Raw genomic sequence first — 16,913 nt, 5'->3', positions numbered from 1 at the left:
CGTACACCACAAAGCGAGAAGCACACTGTTTCCCTTCCTTGCACCCTCATGTTTTGCGTGCTTGCTCCTTACGTAGAATGTCAACGTCTTGTGTTGTCAGCTTCCAAAACTCTCGAGCATGTAGGAGAGTATCGAGCACTACCGCCAACCCAAGCCGTCGACTTGCCCCGGCCCGTTCATCACCAGCGCCGCTGTGCTCCTTGCTGCCGCTGCTTTCTGTCTCGTCTCCGCTGACATCTCCTTCTTCCACTTGGGTCTCTTTCGGTCGACGCAAATCGCCTTCCTCTGCGGCCGCTCCTTCGTTCACTGGTCCGTGGGCGGCAGCCCGGTGTCGCGCCGCTCTCGAATTTCCCTCGCCAGCGCAGTGCCATCGAGAGCCGCGCGGTCCTCGCCTTGGGCTCCTGAGACCCGCCGGCTGCGGCGGCGCGCTGAACAGGGCAACGTGGGTGGCCGCGAGAATGACCGAAGGCATGAATGGGCAGCGACATCGCGCGAGTAACTTTCGAAGCTCATGTGCAGCTTCTCTGAAGGAGCGCGAAGCTCTTTGTAACTGCATCCTTGTGACTGGAGGAACTGTGGATCCCGGAGACAAAGGCGTGGAGCCGCAAGCCAAGGGCGGCGACCTTGAAGAAGCCACGGGAGCGGCAGAGGTAGCGGCAGTGGTAGCGACAGAGCTTGACGACGCCGGCGAAGACTCGCAAGAGTGATCTACAAGGCGCGAAGGACGAACAGCCCAAGATCGAGATGGAGACGGCGGCGAGTCTGAGCTGCGGGCATGTCGACACGACGACGGTGGAAAGTCAACGGTGAGTGAGTGGGGACGAAGGTTTTCTCTGCTTGAGAAGCCACTGCCCGTCGAGAAATGATTCGATCTAGCCTTCTGTGTTCCATCCCCATGACCCGAACACTGTCGCTCACTCTTTGTCAAGGTGTGGCACCTTCGCTGTTGATGAAAAGGCGCTTTGCCGTCTTCTTTGTCGCCTAGGATTTCCAGGTCTTGCCTCCGTCTACATCGTTGCTCCTCAGTCACTGCCGGTTCCAAGGGTATCGTATCGCCAGGATCGCAACTCTCCTTGCCCTTTTTCGCCGCCTCCTCTTCTGTCTCGGCATCTCTGTCACTTCTCGCTTCCGTCGTCGTGCCCTCGCTGGTGTCTTCTTCCTCGTCTCCATCTTCCTGAAAGGCCCTCCAGGGCACCGTGTCTCCTCCGCTGTCTCTATCGCAGGTGCTGGAGCCTTTCCCTTCCTCGATCAGAGCGGCTGTACGTAGAAGCGTGAACAAACAAGGGGTCGGTGAGGCTTTTGAAGCGTCTTGGGTGGTGATGCAGGTCGTGCTAAGGGCCGAAGTCGAGGAGACAGCAGCGAGTTTTTCAGCTGGTGATGGGGGCGTGGGCTGGCCCGCATGCCTTTGAAACGTTTCGCTGGCGTCGTCTTCGTGCTCGGCTTCTGCGTCGTAATTATCCCCTTGTTTGGGGCTTCCATCTTCATGGGCCGCTCCGTAGTTGTTGTATGTTCTGCTTCGGCTGCTTTCCGCCTTCCCATCTCGATACGTTTCTCCCTCTTTGTGTCGCGCGTTTCCAGATTCGTTCGCCTTTGTTGCTTCGTGTACACCACTCTCTGCTTCTCTCTTATTCGCCCCTCCATGCTGTCCCCGGCGGGCGTCTACCCCGACATATGGGCGACTCCAGTCTGTGTTGGATTTCCTGGACGCCAGGAATTGTCGAAGAAGCACCTAGACGGAATGCGGAAGGCAGTACACACACACAGTTGTTGTGTCCAAATGAAGAAGAAGCAGGCGTGTGAGCGACACGAGAGACGATTGCCATTCCTCGGAATTCTACTCTTGCAGATTGAATCAGGTCTCGGCCACCAAAACGCTTCCACTTCGAACGTCTTTCTTTTGTTCAATTTCCTATCCCCTAGTCCAGAAAGTGTGACTCGGCTTCTCGTTTTCGTTTTGCCTTTCCGTCATCATCAACTTACCTGCGTCAGGATAGCCGCTATAGCGCAACATGCCGGGTGACCGGCACAGCTGGCGACATGGGCTAGAAGCGCTAGACGAGAACACTGGGACGATGTTCTCTCAGGCCGAAGGCACGTTCCCTCCTCGCCTTCGTCACACAGAAAAACTCCTGCTCCTATCGTAATGGACAGAACGTCCAACAGAGTCTTTCCTCGATCTCTACCTTGAGGGACCATCATCAATGCGCCACGCTGCTCTACAGGGAAGGCAGCTAGGGATGCGCTGCAGGCAAGGGCTTTGTGAGAGCGCCGAGATGGAGAAAAAAATCCGGGAAGGTGATTTAAAGAGGGAGAACAACAGAAACCCTTGTGCAGCTGTTGTTTTCGTGTCGCGTGCCTGAGAAGCCTTGCATGGTGTGTATACGCCTGTAAAAGTCGTCGGAATGTCAGGAGATCCAGCAGGGCTTCAATGCGCTCGCCCGGCGTCCAGGCACACAGAGGAGGACACCTTGTTGGTCGGCGTTTCTCTTTTTGGAGGGTGCTTTCATTCCTTTGTCCGCGGTTTAAGGCTGATTTGGTCTTCCTTTCGTCACTGTTCCGCTTTTCTTCTTCAAGACACATGTGGACATCTCCATCGTTAAATGACAGACTGAGAAGCAGAGGGGGGAAGCAGGGCCGAAAGACTAGCGGTCGCGACCGACCGCCCCTAAACGCGGTGGAAGGAGACCAGCAACGAGAGCAAGATCCCAAGCAAGACAAGAAACAACCACACGTTGATGAAGAGGCTTCTTGCGTCGGCGCGAAGGGGGTTGTCTGAGAGAGGGATGAGAACGCTTGAAGGATGGGTTCACTGGACGAAACTCGACGTTGCCATGTCCAGAGCGCTTCGATAGGTTTGCGCTCCGATAGTGAAAGCAGGGCGAGGCAAGCTGCAGAGACAGGGGAGAAAGAGACAAGACGAGAACAGATCTATTTTCACTAGTAAATACTTGGCGAGACGGAAATACAAACAGTACCCGACAGCCGGCGACCGCATTAACAGGATGCACAACTGTGCAGAATGCGTCACTGATGCATCAACACCACAAAACAAAGGTCAACGACGGCTTCTCTCTCGTGTAACAAACCTGGCAAGACACATAGTCGTTGTCAGAAGAAAATGAGGGAACAACAAATGAGGACAATGGAATAGCTTTACTTTGAATGAAACTTTTCATCCCAGGGTGTACCTTCGAAGAGTTATTACATTAGGTGATAGGATTTCTGCGTCTGGAGTACCACGTCTGCTCCGCTCGGCAAATCCACTTTTCCTTGTCAGTCGAATAGCTGTGTGGGTCGTTACATGGAATTCGTGGCTGGCAGTTGCATGCATTGTAGGGAAGCATCTGCAGCGCTATAACGGCCACTGAGTGTTGCACAGAATCACAAGCCATCGCGACCTGCAGGACGCTGAAGACAGCATTCCCAGACAAACCACAGATACGCTTGAGTACTGCCAAGCATCCCACGCCTACGAAACAGTACTTTCGTTTTTGCTTTCATCGACGCAGTTCAATAATTTTCTTCCAGGCAAGGCGTGCGGGGGTTGTCGACTCGTCGCATCACTTCCTTCTACTCACCAAACTCAGCGTCAAGGCGTTCCCATGGCCAGTGATACAAAAGCAGCTCGCTTCCAACCTCTGGGCTCAAAGTGAACGTCGGCAGCGTGTGCAAGAAAATCATCTGGAACTCTCGAAAAGGACAGAACGACGCCTCGGGGAGCTGATGTGATGGGGGTGCAATCGGCTTCAGTTCCGCCGCAGCTGGGTTAGCACTGAGACTCGTTGATGACCCATTCAACTTTGTTGAGCTCGGAGACGCTAAATCAGTTGTCAGGTTTGCCTCGTGGGGGTACAGCGCGCAAAGGGGCCCGTCGTTTGTGCAGAGTTGAGCGGCGTTTCTCAAGTGTCTAACTGAGTGGCAGGAACCCGCTGGTCGCGCTTTAGAGTCACTGTCGAGGTTGCCCTGAAAGTCGAAACTGCGTGAAGGCAACAACACCCGTCTCTGCCGCCTCGGCGCTGATACCAGAGCGTGGAGGGTGTATCGGAGAGACAAGAAAAGCATATGAATAAGGGTATCTCGGAGTTTTTGGAAGATCTGGAGTGTTCTGTTCCGAGTGGGTCGACAATGTCCCCTTCCGTCCCTAAATACGTAGGTTGAAATTCGGGGCGACAGAGAGATAAATCTCGAAATAGCGCAGACAATGCCATTCAGCTGGATAAGAACTGCAGAGAAATACATTTTGTACAAGCAAGAGTCACAGGGGAGTCGCGAACTGAAAAAAACGTTTCACGATTCTATGAAACATCAACACCTGTTCGAAGACCACATTGAATTCTTCAGTGTATTCAAGCAGCTGGAATTCTAGTCACTCTTCATGACGAAACGGAATAGGCGTGGACTAGGTTGTCAATCGTGTGTGTGGACCGCGTGCCCGTCATTCGGTGTACATCTACTAACAGTGTCCGTGAAACCCTCCAGCAGCAACTGAAATCAGTGTTATGGTAGTGGCGTCTCCAAGACGAACGTGCTTCCACCGGCACCTCACGATGAAGCAAGCGCAAAAAATAAGCTACACAAGTACTTGTAATGCCATCAAGTGTGTCCCGTTGTGTAGTAACGTGCGCCGCCAATTCCGTCACCCCTCTCGGCGTGATTTGTAACACTAGGGAAGTCCCGCCAGTGTCTTGCGCGTATATTAGAGCAGGTCATCTTGCCTTCCTAAATGTAAAGGAACATTGTGATGCGGCAGGCATGAGGAGAGGTTGGTGTCTTCCGGGATGGTGTCGAGCTACTCTGTACACAGTGTCAGGGTCCTTACAGTGCTGTAGGAGACAACACAAGTATCCAATGCGATCCACGCCTCGCATATGTTCAACAGCTGTGAGACGAACGGGATTAGGATCTGCAGCTGTATTTCCGCACCGGTCCTGCTTGCGATTATTGTCCCTATGAAGAGACAACATTTCCTGAGACTCTCCTCCCTCGGGTGCCGTATTGGTTGCTTGCTCTCCACAGCTCGATACCCCTTGAGTATTCAACGTAGCATCACATGGTTCACCACTCGCGTCTACCACCTCGACAGTGCGCCGTGTTCCACGAACTTCCGCTTCAACAGAGTTTCGTCTTCTTTGGAACGCCAGAGTTAGAGGCATTCCTCCGCGTTTTGGCGGGACAGACCGCCGGCGAGAAAAATGAGGCACTTGTGTACCATGGTTAGGAAACAGCCAGTGGAGGAAACTCTGAAGGGGTAGCTGTGTCAGAAGCACTATTGTTCCGTGTTCTGTCACACTAGCCTGATGCATGCATCGGCGGAGCGCCTTCAAACAGTGTTTTCGACATTGATGCCCACCAGACGTGGACACCAAACGTCTACTTGCCCACTTGTAGTCTGTGTATCGTACCCCGGCACCCATGGGCACCGCTACCTCTTTTCGAGCACTGTGGGGATCTTCTTTTGTTTCTGAAAAGGTACTCTGGTTACATCCGTTTGCTGCGTTCGCTGGTGCTGCTGTTGATAGTGCGCCGTCGCGATGCTGACGCCGCGGTGGGCCTTTTTGTGATGCACCTTTGGAGTGTCCAAGCCCAGTGACGTTTTTCTCACCTTTCCCCTGTACCGTAGCCAAACAAATTTTTGCAATCGCCAGAAGATTCTTGGCGTGATTCATCGCTGGAGTAAGGATCAGGACGAGCAAAAAGAAAAAATGATCCACTTGTTGTTCTACCGACCTACAGCACCTGTAAGGTAATAAGACCTCCGCAGAGCGCGATCTAGTCGCGTACGAGCCGCCTGTGGTGGCTTGATCTCCTGGCGCCTGCTCTGGAGACAGGGGAATTGGAACATGCACGAACCCTAGTCTTCCGGCGTGGTGGGAAGGAGCATCCTGTCGCAGCGATATGCTTGAATGATGATCGTGCGAAGAACAAGCTCGGCTGATTCGCCGGCGGGTCGCAGGAAGGGAGAAGCCAGCCACCTCAGTCCTGTGTCTGACACGGAACGCGCGTCCGCCGTCACGTAAGCGTTCCCAGTTCCCCTGAGACGAAACGAGTGTCGAGGGCACCTCGGTGGCACGGCGTGGAATGACGTGGTCGTGAAGAGTCAAGTTGAGGCCTCCCACCCGGACGAAGGTCTGCCTTTGACAAGACGGGAAAAAGAGACGATATATGGACTGCTGGATCCTGGAAGCCACAAGCACTGCAACAGCAGCGCAGGAACAAGCTGCACTCGCCAGAAGGAGCTCCTTCGAGGATCCGCATCGTTGTCCCCTTGCTCTGGGGGTAGCGTTGCCAGCGCCCCTACAGGGGAGAAATGGCCAGTCACCATCGCTGGTTCTCGAGGTCCACTGTTTCCTGGAACACAGTCTGCTGTTGGTTACACTGGTCCTGCATACGCCCAGAGGCGTCTGAGACCACGTTGACCACGCTGAGGGAGAAAACAGGAGGAAGCACAAGAAGCGCAGCCCGTCGTCTCCGGCGCCCGGAGACAGAAGTGCCTCAAACACGGCAGAAAACCCACCGATGCAGCAGTTCAATACTTCTTGTACGGCACGAGGTATGTCTGAAGATGCCTGCGGAGCCAGCACCACAGGCTCTTTTAGTGCTGCCAAGTTTGTAGGTGCAAGCCAGCATGTGTGGCTGGCGTAACTGCGGACGAAGGTAAGAATGCCCTGAAAAGCTGTCACAGAACAAAAGAAGGAACCAAGCAAGTTGATTTCCATCGCTGCATGGTGGGTTAGCTGGTTTGGGCGCTTTCCACGTGAATGCTGTGCACACGTGACAAAAGATGACTGTGTGGCACTGCACAGGACTCTGCAGGTATACCCCATTTGCTGACGTGTCAGAATTGCAGAAAACAGCACTAACCGCCAAATATCTCGCAGACGACTATGATGCCAGACGATGCTAAAAAGGGGTCCATACACGGAACCTGGTTTGGTCACTGGATTCCAGTTAGCACGGCTTCAGTGGTCTCTCTAATCGCTCTGCCAGACAAGGTCACCTTTTCTCACCGTTAAACAGTTCTCTGGGTTGCCCTCCTAAAGAGTTCAGCAAACAGTGCTCTGTAGACAGACGTGCATGCCTCTGTGCGTCACCGCCGTCATACTCGTGGTTGGGTGTTCGTCCTCCGCTTATCAGTTTCTTCGACGGTTTACCGGGGCCGGCGAGACACGCAGTACCCGAGCTTGTCTCTGAGAGGACAGTCTGTAGTTCTCTTCTCGGGTGTTTGAAAATGTGGGCAGCATGTTGGAATGCGTTCTGACACAACAACATCGATAGTCTCCATTGCCATAAGACTTCCGGGAGCGCCGCAGCGCTCTCCAGAACGGTAGATTGTTGTACCCCATGGCATGTGATGTGCTCCAGGTTGTAGACTCTGTGCTTGACTCGGGGGATTGCCGGTCTTCCACTCACCGCCCAGAGCCGACGTGAGTTCTGAAAGTTTCGGACGTGTAGTTTTCTGTCCGTAATGATCGCGGTTTCCACTCTTAGAGAGTTCTTCAACGCTTTCTCGACAAGAAGGGACAGAAGTGGCCTCGTCCGGGACTGGTAGAAGCAGGGACACAGCAATCCATCCTCACAGTCAAGGGCGCGCCCTCTAAAACGGCTGTGCGGTTCGCATCGGCTGTTGCTCTTCTGAGCTGAACAAGGCTGTTGTTGACAACGCTTCTCCGTAGACACATTCGCAAGCGTTTCCTGGTTCGTAAAGAACCTCAAGAGCTTCTCCAGAAGGTGGATTACATCTGTGTGCTCTTCGGACACATTTTCGACCAGGTGATTTCGGTAGAAGGGGAACCCTCCAAGTTCCCCGTATGCCGGCAGTTGCCGCGCCATCTGTCGCTGGTTCCCTCGCACGGCCGTATGCGCTTCTGGTTTGCCCACGACCTACATCTGCCAACGAACGTGAACGAAAGGTGGAATATGTATTTCATCTCGGCTGATTCTGATTGTTGTCCATGGCGCTCCGACGTTGTTACGAGGTTGCTGCGAGGAAAAAATCCAGGCACGATAGAGGTTCAATAGGCACAAGAGATCGAGCCACGAGATAGCACAGGCTCACCACTTTGAGAATCTTGTTCACCTTTCTCACGCATACTCTGCCACATCACTTGTGTCGGCAAAACGAGTCCTAAACGATCACCCTCGAATACCAGCGGCAGCAGGAAGCGTCGACTGTTTCTGAATTCAGTCCACACGTTGAAAAAGACGCAATCAGACAAGTGTTCACAGCACGAAGGGCCTCTAGTAAAAACCGGTCGTGCATAGTGACTGACGAAAAAACGCGAAGCCCAGCTGAAATGCTGTCCTACACGCACAAGCAGGCATGCCTTCCTCATGGGATTGGGAAAGTAGGTCAGGCAGCAATGTACATGTACTGAAAAGAATTGACTGGTCAGAGCCGCGCTGTCACCGATGGTATGGAACCTGTTCTATTGTTTGCACTTTGGAAATAGTGAGCCGTCGGCTGTTCTCGCCATCCGTTTCCCATCCATACCTCTACTGTCTCGTGTTCACATGCGGCACGAACGCCTGGGTAGGCGGTCCCAAAAATTGCTCGCAGCTGTGGTGGGATTCAAAAGCAATTTGGAAAGAACAGCGCTGCTACAACATGAGAAACATTAGAAACCACTGCCTTACAGGACGTTGCTTCATTCTAAAAATGGCAACGCAACTGATTACGTATGATCCGGTTGTTTCGGCTACCGTTAATGCGTTCTTGGCGAAAACGAGAACGTGAGCAGTTTGGTAGATCGGAGACAAAAGGCGGTAACACAGATGTCACCACAGCACCCCCGCTAGGAAGACAACGATTACACATGGAAGTAGAACACTGAAACAGCCCTGCCCTTCCTTCATTTAGCACTGCTTTCGACATGACTGAGAGCCTCTACGCATCAAAGCAAAAACCGAAGCCTGCCAATGACTAATCTCGTATACAGCTGCAGTGGTTTCACTGGAGGCTACATCTGACTAAAGTGGGAGGCCTTCCGACGGCGCTTCGGCAAGCACGCACGACGCTGGCTCACGGTTTTACCATGAACGTTTTCTTTAGCTCCCTGAGAGATCAGTCGTTTACGACGAATCCACCGTTCGTTTTATGCTCTTGTATCGCCAGCGCAAGGCGCTCGTTCATAGCCAAATCGAATGTCAGGGACATTGTATCTTTCCACTGTTATTACTGGTTAACCGCATCGTTACACCACTGCTGCAGCTTGGGATAACCCTTTACCCCGATGAAGTGAACTCACAATTTGCCTGATGTACTCATAAGCGACTGCACGCTTCCACAATTCCTCACCGGCTGGGAGGCTATGGCGGCAATGCCACACTGACAGATATCACTCACAACGTGTAAATGTCTCTTGTTGACTACTTATGTAAAGGGTGCACCGCACAGATAAAGGCCAAAATCTTTTGTGATGATACCTTATAGGACTCAGAGCGAATTCAGTTAAAATTAGTTCCAGAAAACGTTTAGGGTCCGCTTTTGACACATTGTAGCATAATCGTGTGCGCAGTGGGTGTAGTGTGATCACTGTGGTCAATTTTCGGGTCACACAAACGTAATGCATTCAAATACGACCTACGACATAACGTCGAACGTGACGCAACAGCAGCTCTCCCTTTCTGCAAGTTTCGTGACCTTCAGCTGAACAGCCCTTGTGCTTTGATTTGGCCAAAAAACGTGCAGAGGAGACAACCGTAGCAAACACGAAGAACGGAATCGGTTGTTCTTAATAAAACGAGATGCATACGCGCTCTTGACACTGTCTGTATGTGGTTTCTTAGCAATTTTGATTGCCTAAGGTGTCGCTTTGGCGTCTCTACTGCGGGAAAAGTGTATTTGATATCGTGTGTGTTCAGCCGTTTTACTAGCCACTGTTCGTGCAGTTTTCATTCTTAGGTATGCCCAGTTTGCTTAGATAATTGATATGTCCATTGATTGTGGTGATTCGCGTGTCCTGCTTTCATTAGCTTCTGTCACTGAAAAATGGCTACCAAGTCCGACGGTTCCGCCTCTGCAGCAGCCGAAGGTGGCGCTAGGAAAACGAACATTGAAGCTTACCGGGATGGCTTAAAGCTCAAAACAGAAGAAGACTTTTTTGCCTGCGACAGACAGTATGTTTGCCAAAACTACGCGCCGGTGCCGGTTGTTATCAGCAAAGGTAAAGGTGCTCGCGTTTGGGATATCAACGGCAATGAGTACTACGACTTCCTCGCCGGTGTCTCTGTAAGTACCAGTTCTGTGGAGTAAACCGATGTACGTACAACGCATAAAGATTACTAAGCAGTCAAGGATCCCTGCCGAGGCACCCAGTTGCACGCAGTTTGCAAATCTGACTTAGCGATTCAGATGCAGCTGCGGGTTCACACGTAGCAATTGAACGCTCCTTGGACATCGTACTGACACATCATGTCGGCACTTCGTTACGACAGAATTTGTTCGAGATAAGTGGCCTTAGGTGTGAATTATCTGTACGAGAGAAGCTGGTACTTTCAGGCAGCAAAGAAACCGACTCAGGAGACTTTCGGCCGTGTGGGTTTCGACAACGCGTTTGTTCGGGACCCTGAATCAGTCGCACAGAACCCTGCCTGGTCAGAATATGTCTACTCGGTGGAACCATGCATTGTGCCTAAGCGACAAAAGGCCAGCAGAAGCGATATTTACAATCTCTCACGTCAGATCTGGAAAGGTGTTTCAACACAATTTGCGTGCACAGAAACATCAACACTGAACTTCACACTGGCAACTCTCAGACATACACTGTAAAGGGTGTGTTTACACAGATGTGAACTACTGACTTTACTCAAGAAAGTGATGTTGGCGTGACCATTTTGTCATATACATGTTTTGCAATCTCTAGAGCCTCAGTCAAGGGCATTGTCACCCCCGCGTCATTGCAGCACTGTGCCGCCAGGCGGAGCGGTTGACTCTCACCCTACGGGCTTTTGGAAATGACGTCACAGGACCAGCATGCAGGTTCATGGCGGAAATGTTTGGGTACGACCGTGTTCTCCTCATGAATACCGGTGAGCGCAAAGGAGGTTCAGATTCTCGTGATACGCTGCAGTCTGCATTAAACGTTGACGGTTCCCTTGTCCTTACGTGGGATTTGCCCAACATTAACAGCCAGTCCAGGCTTACTGGTCGCGAACGAACAATGTTTTTGCAGGGGCTTTCTACGAGGACAAACGTATGTGCATGGACTGGGACAGGCGACGCTTTTTGTGGAGTATAAATATTAGGTTTGTGTGCGCGTTATTGCTCTCGTCAGGTGCCGAGGCTGGTGAATCTGCTCTCAAAATCGCGCGCAAGTGGGCGTACGAGGTGAAAGAAATTCCACCAGACTCTGCCAAAGTTATTTTGTGCAACAACAACTACTGGGGGAGGACAATCACCGCGTGCAGTTCATCTACCACATTCGATTGCTACAATAAGTAAGACAAAGAACGTGCTCATTCTCCATGTAACGAACATCGTCATGAAAGGAGGATTTGCAAAAAATACACAAGTAGGGGTTTAGCTGTGTCATGCTCATATTTGTTTCGTACCGAACAGAATCTGAGAGAAGTCAGTGGCCAGCACTGGTTTTGCTAAATACGTGGTCGATTCTTCTGCAGTAGAAGCAGACGCGTAAGAGCCGTCGATTGCCTTCGGTGTTACGGTATTTCTGTCTGCCTTGTGTGACGCCTTTTTCAGTTTCGGCCCCTTCACTCCGGGATTCGAACTCATTGATTATGATGACGTAGGTGCTTTGGAAGAAGCTCTGAAAGATCCTAACGTCGCTGCTTTCTTTGTCGAGCCTATCCAGGGCGAGGGTGGAGTGAATGTCCCTAAACCGGGCTACTTGAAGCGCGCACACGAGCTGTGCAGGAGCAAGAATGTACTACTCATCGTTGACGAAATTCAAACTGGACTTTGCAGAACAGGCCGGCTGCTTGCGGCGGACCACGATGAAGTACATCCCGACATTTTGTTGCTGGGAAAAAGCTTGAGTGCTGGCGTCGTGCCGATCAGTGCAGTCATGGGCCGCGCGGATGTCATGGATGTGCTGAAGCCAGGAACCCATGGCAGCACTTTCGGAGGCAACCCACTTGCTTGTGCCGTGGCTGTAGAGGCACTAACGGTACTCAAAGATGAGAAACTCGCTGACAGAGCTGAAAGGCTTGGTGCGCAGTTTCGAGACTGTCTCAGAAGAGAGCTCTACGGGAAGGTGCCATGGATCAAGGAAATTCGAGGTCGCGGTTTGCTCAACGCTGTAGAAGTTGACTCCGATGCCATTGATCCGAATGACGTTGTAATGAAGCTTAAAGAAAACGGCATTTTGTCGAAGCCAACTAGAGGGAGGGTTATGCGTTTTATCCCCCCTTTGGTTATCACAGATGAGGAGCACCGGGATGCAACTACCCGCATCATTAAGTCATTCCTTGCGGTCGAGGAGGAGCGCAAAAAATGACTACTAACGCTGGCGAAGCCTCCTGAAGTCTGAACTGGTGTAATGCGGACGCCTGCCGCCTCCAATAACTCTACCCTCTTCTATCGTGCCTTGTCTTAAGTGACAGAGAAACGTTTTGTCTTTCTTGGTGTCAGCCGGGCTCCTATTAGGGGTGATCATTTTCTCCTTAAAGCCGCAAATATACTTTCAGAGGAGGTGTAATACGCTTCGTGACTGGCTACTTTTGCGAACGTACGATCCATGTGGCAGTGAGGGTTCCATCAACTGGTTTATGAAAATTGGTATGGTGCACATACTATAAGCCCCGGACGAAGTCCTGTACACGCGCCATAACAAAGTGATTGCCTTCGAAGTGTCTTTTTTCCCCCAAAGGGATACAGAGCGACACACACACTGTCGTAACGATCGTAGAGTGGTACAGCCTCCTCTGCACAAGACAACTTCGGAACACAAATACGGCAGGCACAAGTCGTCGAGCTTTATTCCTATATAGAGTTGGGGGCGCGGAAGCGATAACCGGTAATGATTGACGGTATGGCTTCGCGCGTGCAAGACCAGACGCGTGTGACTCATAAGTCGTCAACGCGCTGCCAGCACGGTCCTGAACTGATAACTTGTTTGATCCGTGAGTTGGTACCTTCCTGTGAACCAGTCCAGTAGTTGTCAAGGCGAAGAAAAAGCCCCACCTGCGGTCGTGACGCAGGGCAGCTCTGCCGTCTCTCCGCAGAGCATACAGAGCATAATATGCAGAGATGGAAATTCCACGCGCACTGGAAATGTCTCACTATCCGAAACTTGATGATTGTTCGTATTACATTACTGTATAAACGCTTGCGGAGATCATCATCTTGAACCACCTCCCCCACGTTATGGTGAATACTCCATGCCAACTACGATCTCTCCCATGTTCAGCACAGTTGCTTGCTATCTCTCATCGACCTATTTCCCTTTCTGCTCGTGCCGTTTTCAAGTCAGGCTGCACCATTCGAACAGAAGTGTCTTCTTCTAATGGTGGCGGCGTATTAATGCTTTTGAGTCTCTCAGCTTTCGTACAGTTCACTTCAGCACGCCAGCGACGTAATGTTGTGGCTGCTACCCGTCGTGAGCGTTGCATTTCGAATTGAGGTGATTCTGTGTTGGCGTCGTCACTTTCAGACGTGCGTGAATTTTTCCCTTGCTCGGCCGCCGAGAACGCCTCCGAGTTCAATGCCTAACAGTTGCCAGCAGAAGCAATAGCCGATTTGTCGTACGTGTTGACCGCCGTCATCGTAGGAGTCACTCCAAAAGAGGAACGAATGTAGTAGCAAAAATGCAAGACGGTCCCCTATGCTACAGCAGGTCCAATTGAGGATGAGCTAAACAGGCGAGATCATGCGGCGTCTCCATTTGTCAGGGACACCCAGATTTTTTTGGCTGTCGAACTGACACGAGGAGAAAAACTCTGAATGCAGCGCTCTCCCTACGCGGGCAACGGGACTGCGATTTGCTATAGACGCGTGTGTGGCGTGGCTCGTGATATTATTGCCGGTAGAGGAATGAATGGCAGGAAGCAACACCTTGACAAACGTATCAGACTTTTCCTGACGGTTAGACGCAATAGTTACCATTTTTAGGTATGCCCACCGGAGGTGTTCTTTTTAAGCCATACGTTGTATCTTTCCCAGGTGTTCGTTTTCCTGGTCCGCATCCTGGTTTTGCTTGTTTTTGACTTTATCTTGATGTCTTCTTGGGCAACAAAATGGAGTGTATCGGTCTCAGCTGCTTCTTCAACGCACTGGTGGAGTCGCCGCTACTCATGATAGTAGCTTGCTTAGGTATGTTCAAGATTGCTGGAGCAGTCTTGAACAGTTTATGGTGCGTCGTCGCTGCTTTGATATTGCGTGACTGCGACTTCCTAACAAAAATACTTCCGGAGAAGAAGGACTACTGGAAGGACAGAACGGCGTGGGTCACAGGTATGCTTCGTCGTATGTTGTGCTTGCCGCGGCTTCGCATTTGCAACGGGAGAGCGGGACTAGTGGCGTACCTGCGCTTTTTGTTGATTGGCTTTGTTTTCACCTGACACTGTGAAGCGAGAAATGTCCACCGGCGATGCTGATTATGTTGTACTCTGTTGTATGTGCTCAGGTGCTTGCAGTGGCATTGGGCTGAGCGTTGCTAGGCTACTGGCCATGCGTGGCTGCAAAATTATCATGTCCAGCAACCGCCCTGATGCACTGAAAGCTGCTGTGGACGACATTATCAAATTCTGCAACAAGAAAGGGACGCAGAGGAAAGAGAGCGACTTCCTTGTGCTACCGTGTGACATGCTGCACCTCGAAACACTGGATGATACAGTCGTCAAGGCGAAAGAATGGCAGGGCAAGATCGATTTCCTTTTCAACAACGCCGGTGCGACTGTGTTGTATAAGCCGTCAGACTCTAGCAGTGCTACGATGAACAGTATCATTCTATCGGCAAGGGTCCCAACGAAGCAGCGCACACTAGTTTGTGTACAACAAGCGCGAAAACTTGTGCCCAGCTGCAACGTTTTTCCCCAAACGATAGAATACTCCTGTTTCTTGCACTCGCTTCTGCAGGGATTATCGGAGTTGGTGCTCTCATGCCGTACAAGTCTGATGAGCGAGTAGTCACTATCGACCTGCTAGCTCAAATGAAGCTTTCCAAGCTTGTTATACCGATCATGAAAGAAGCCGGCTTTGGCCACATCATCTTTACCGCCTCCATGTATAGTCGATTCGTCACTGGTGGTTTCGCGTCATACTGCGCCGCCAAGCACGGACTGCGTGCTTTTGCTGAAGGACTCGACAGTGAGTTGATAAGTCATACCCACAACCCTGCCTTGGCAGGTTTTGGAAACAGTTCACGTGAAGCTGTCGGCAGGCCAAACAGCGTACGTGTGATGCTACGACAGCTTGGGGGATGTGGCCCCTCGATCTCAGCCTAAAGCTGCTGATCCACATTCTGTTCCATATTTCCTATTTTACGACGGTTTTGTGATGTTGAAAATTGCAGGAGAATTTAGGGCCAAGGGATATAATATTGCGGTCACAAACATCTGCCCCGGTTGGGTGGACACACCGATCTACACACGGGCTGTTGGGCCTGCTGAGATGCCACAGGCGGTTGATTACAAAAGCAAGAAAGTCACTGTCGGTAAGGAGGCAAAAATACTCTCTTACTCAGCTTGTGGGACACAAGGTGGAAGCGATTGAATTCAAGAAGCGTCACACCCTGCCACATCACTGCCTGAGAAGTCTTTGAGTATGAATTTGCGCGGTCGCTTAGTAAATACGATTTGCCTCTCGTTATGATTTGTGCTCAAAACAGGCCTCTCAAGCGACACGGTCGCCGCAAAAATTCTCAAATCATCGTCGAACCAGTTGACCGAATGCTGGGTGTCGCGGAACCCCGAGTTACTGATTGCGTATTTCAATTATTATGTCCCTTTCGCAGCTCGTATCTTCCTCGATATCTCCGCAAGAAGCATGTGCGCTGCAACAGATGAAACAGTCGCAGACATAATTGCACAGAAAGCTGTTAACAATCCGAGAGCAGAGCTGCGATAAACATGGTTGTAGGTGTGGTTGGAAGTGCATTATTTTCATCTTTTTGCTGATAAAGAGTATCGTGGAACGGCGATGATGATCTCTGTTCGATGAATGCGATCATGACTCTCCCTCAGTCTCCGTGTGCAAGTTTTAAGTCTACCCGAATGTATGTCTCGCGAAAACTCAAAGGCGCGGTGGTTAGTTGCATTACTGCAAAACACGAGCCATCGGACGGAGATTCAATCAATAGCGGGCTGTTTCGATTAGGGCCCACCACTGGCGTCCGGCTAGACGTTGTGTTCGAATGCTTCCGGTCGCAGGAAGCCCACCTATCTTGGGTGTAATTGCAGGTTTTCCGTGAAGCTTCTGAGCAGTCGCCGTCTCCGTGCGATTGTTATTCTTATTCCGCGTGGAACACTATGCAGATCGTTTTCCTCTCTGGAAAAACACAGCACGTTTCGAAGAACAGCCGTTATCAAACGAACGGCGACGGTGACCGGCGCAGTATGGAAACTCCACTAAGGGCAAAGCGTTCTGCGACCGGGCTCCCTCACTGCAACAACCTTTGAATCGAGACCACGTAATATCTCACTGTCATTTCTCAGTTTGGCCCGAGACATAGGCCTCTAAAGGCAGAGAGAAATAACAGTTCCAAGTTGGTAAAGGAATCATTGACGCGGCCATAGATTCCGTTGGTGAGCTTTAGGTCAAGGTCAAACTGCACGGCCACACGCTCCTCACTGCTCTTGGCCGCCTTGCACGACAAATTTGACAGCACACGCTAAGAGGAACCTTTGTTACAAGAACTGGAAGATGATGAGCATATACTCCCGTCATTAACAGAATGGAGCACTCACTGTTGATGATGAAGCAGGTCTACTCGATCAGATCATACTACGAAACATAT

The 16,913-nt window shown here is 51.2% G+C and overlaps 4 protein-coding genes across 4 annotated transcripts; 3 read left to right on the top strand and 1 right to left on the bottom strand.

The window, feature by feature from the left end:
• Positions 1–744: 744 nt before the first annotated feature.
• On the top strand, positions 745–2,020 carry TGME49_269085 (hypothetical protein; the record flags this gene model as incomplete). Its single annotated transcript, XM_018781531.1, has 3 exons — positions 745–806; positions 1,224–1,259; positions 1,579–2,020. 3 exons carry the CDS (start codon positions 745–747, stop codon positions 2,018–2,020), a joined length of 540 nt encoding a protein of 179 aa, XP_018636567.1.
• A 2,686-nt stretch (positions 2,021–4,706) lies between these two features.
• On the bottom strand, positions 4,707–6,824 carry TGME49_269100 (hypothetical protein; the record flags this gene model as incomplete). Its single annotated transcript, XM_002365562.1, has 1 exon — positions 4,707–6,824. The coding sequence occupies one exon, from the start codon at positions 6,822–6,824 to the stop codon at positions 4,707–4,709; it is 2,118 nt and encodes a 705-aa protein (XP_002365603.1).
• A 2,899-nt stretch (positions 6,825–9,723) lies between these two features.
• TGME49_269110 (ornithine aminotransferase, mitochondrial precursor, putative) lies at positions 9,724–12,455 on the top strand (the record flags this gene model as incomplete). Its single annotated transcript, XM_002365563.1, has 4 exons — positions 9,724–10,228; positions 10,863–11,028; positions 11,274–11,436; positions 11,699–12,455. Exons 1-4 carry the CDS (start codon positions 9,989–9,991, stop codon positions 12,453–12,455), a joined length of 1,326 nt encoding a protein of 441 aa, XP_002365604.1. The 5' UTR covers positions 9,724–9,988.
• Positions 12,456–13,967: 1,512 nt separating this feature from the next.
• TGME49_269120 (oxidoreductase, putative) lies at positions 13,968–16,024 on the top strand (the record flags this gene model as incomplete). The annotated part of the gene is made up of 5 exons (XM_002365564.1): positions 13,968–14,410; positions 14,583–14,846; positions 15,035–15,265; positions 15,471–15,611; positions 15,786–16,024. The coding sequence occupies exons 1-5, from the start codon at positions 14,194–14,196 to the stop codon at positions 16,022–16,024; spliced, it is 1,092 nt and encodes a 363-aa protein (XP_002365605.1). The 5' UTR covers positions 13,968–14,193.
• Between the last annotated feature and the right edge of the window lie 889 nt (positions 16,025–16,913).

This window comes from Toxoplasma gondii, chromosome VIII, assembly GCF_000006565.2.
Source record: "Toxoplasma gondii ME49 chromosome VIII, whole genome shotgun sequence".
In the NCBI taxonomy this organism is placed as follows: Eukaryota; Apicomplexa; class Conoidasida; order Eucoccidiorida; family Sarcocystidae; genus Toxoplasma; species Toxoplasma gondii.
The sequence above is the reverse complement of the archived record's forward strand: the minus strand, read 5'-3'. Positions and strand labels throughout refer to the sequence as shown.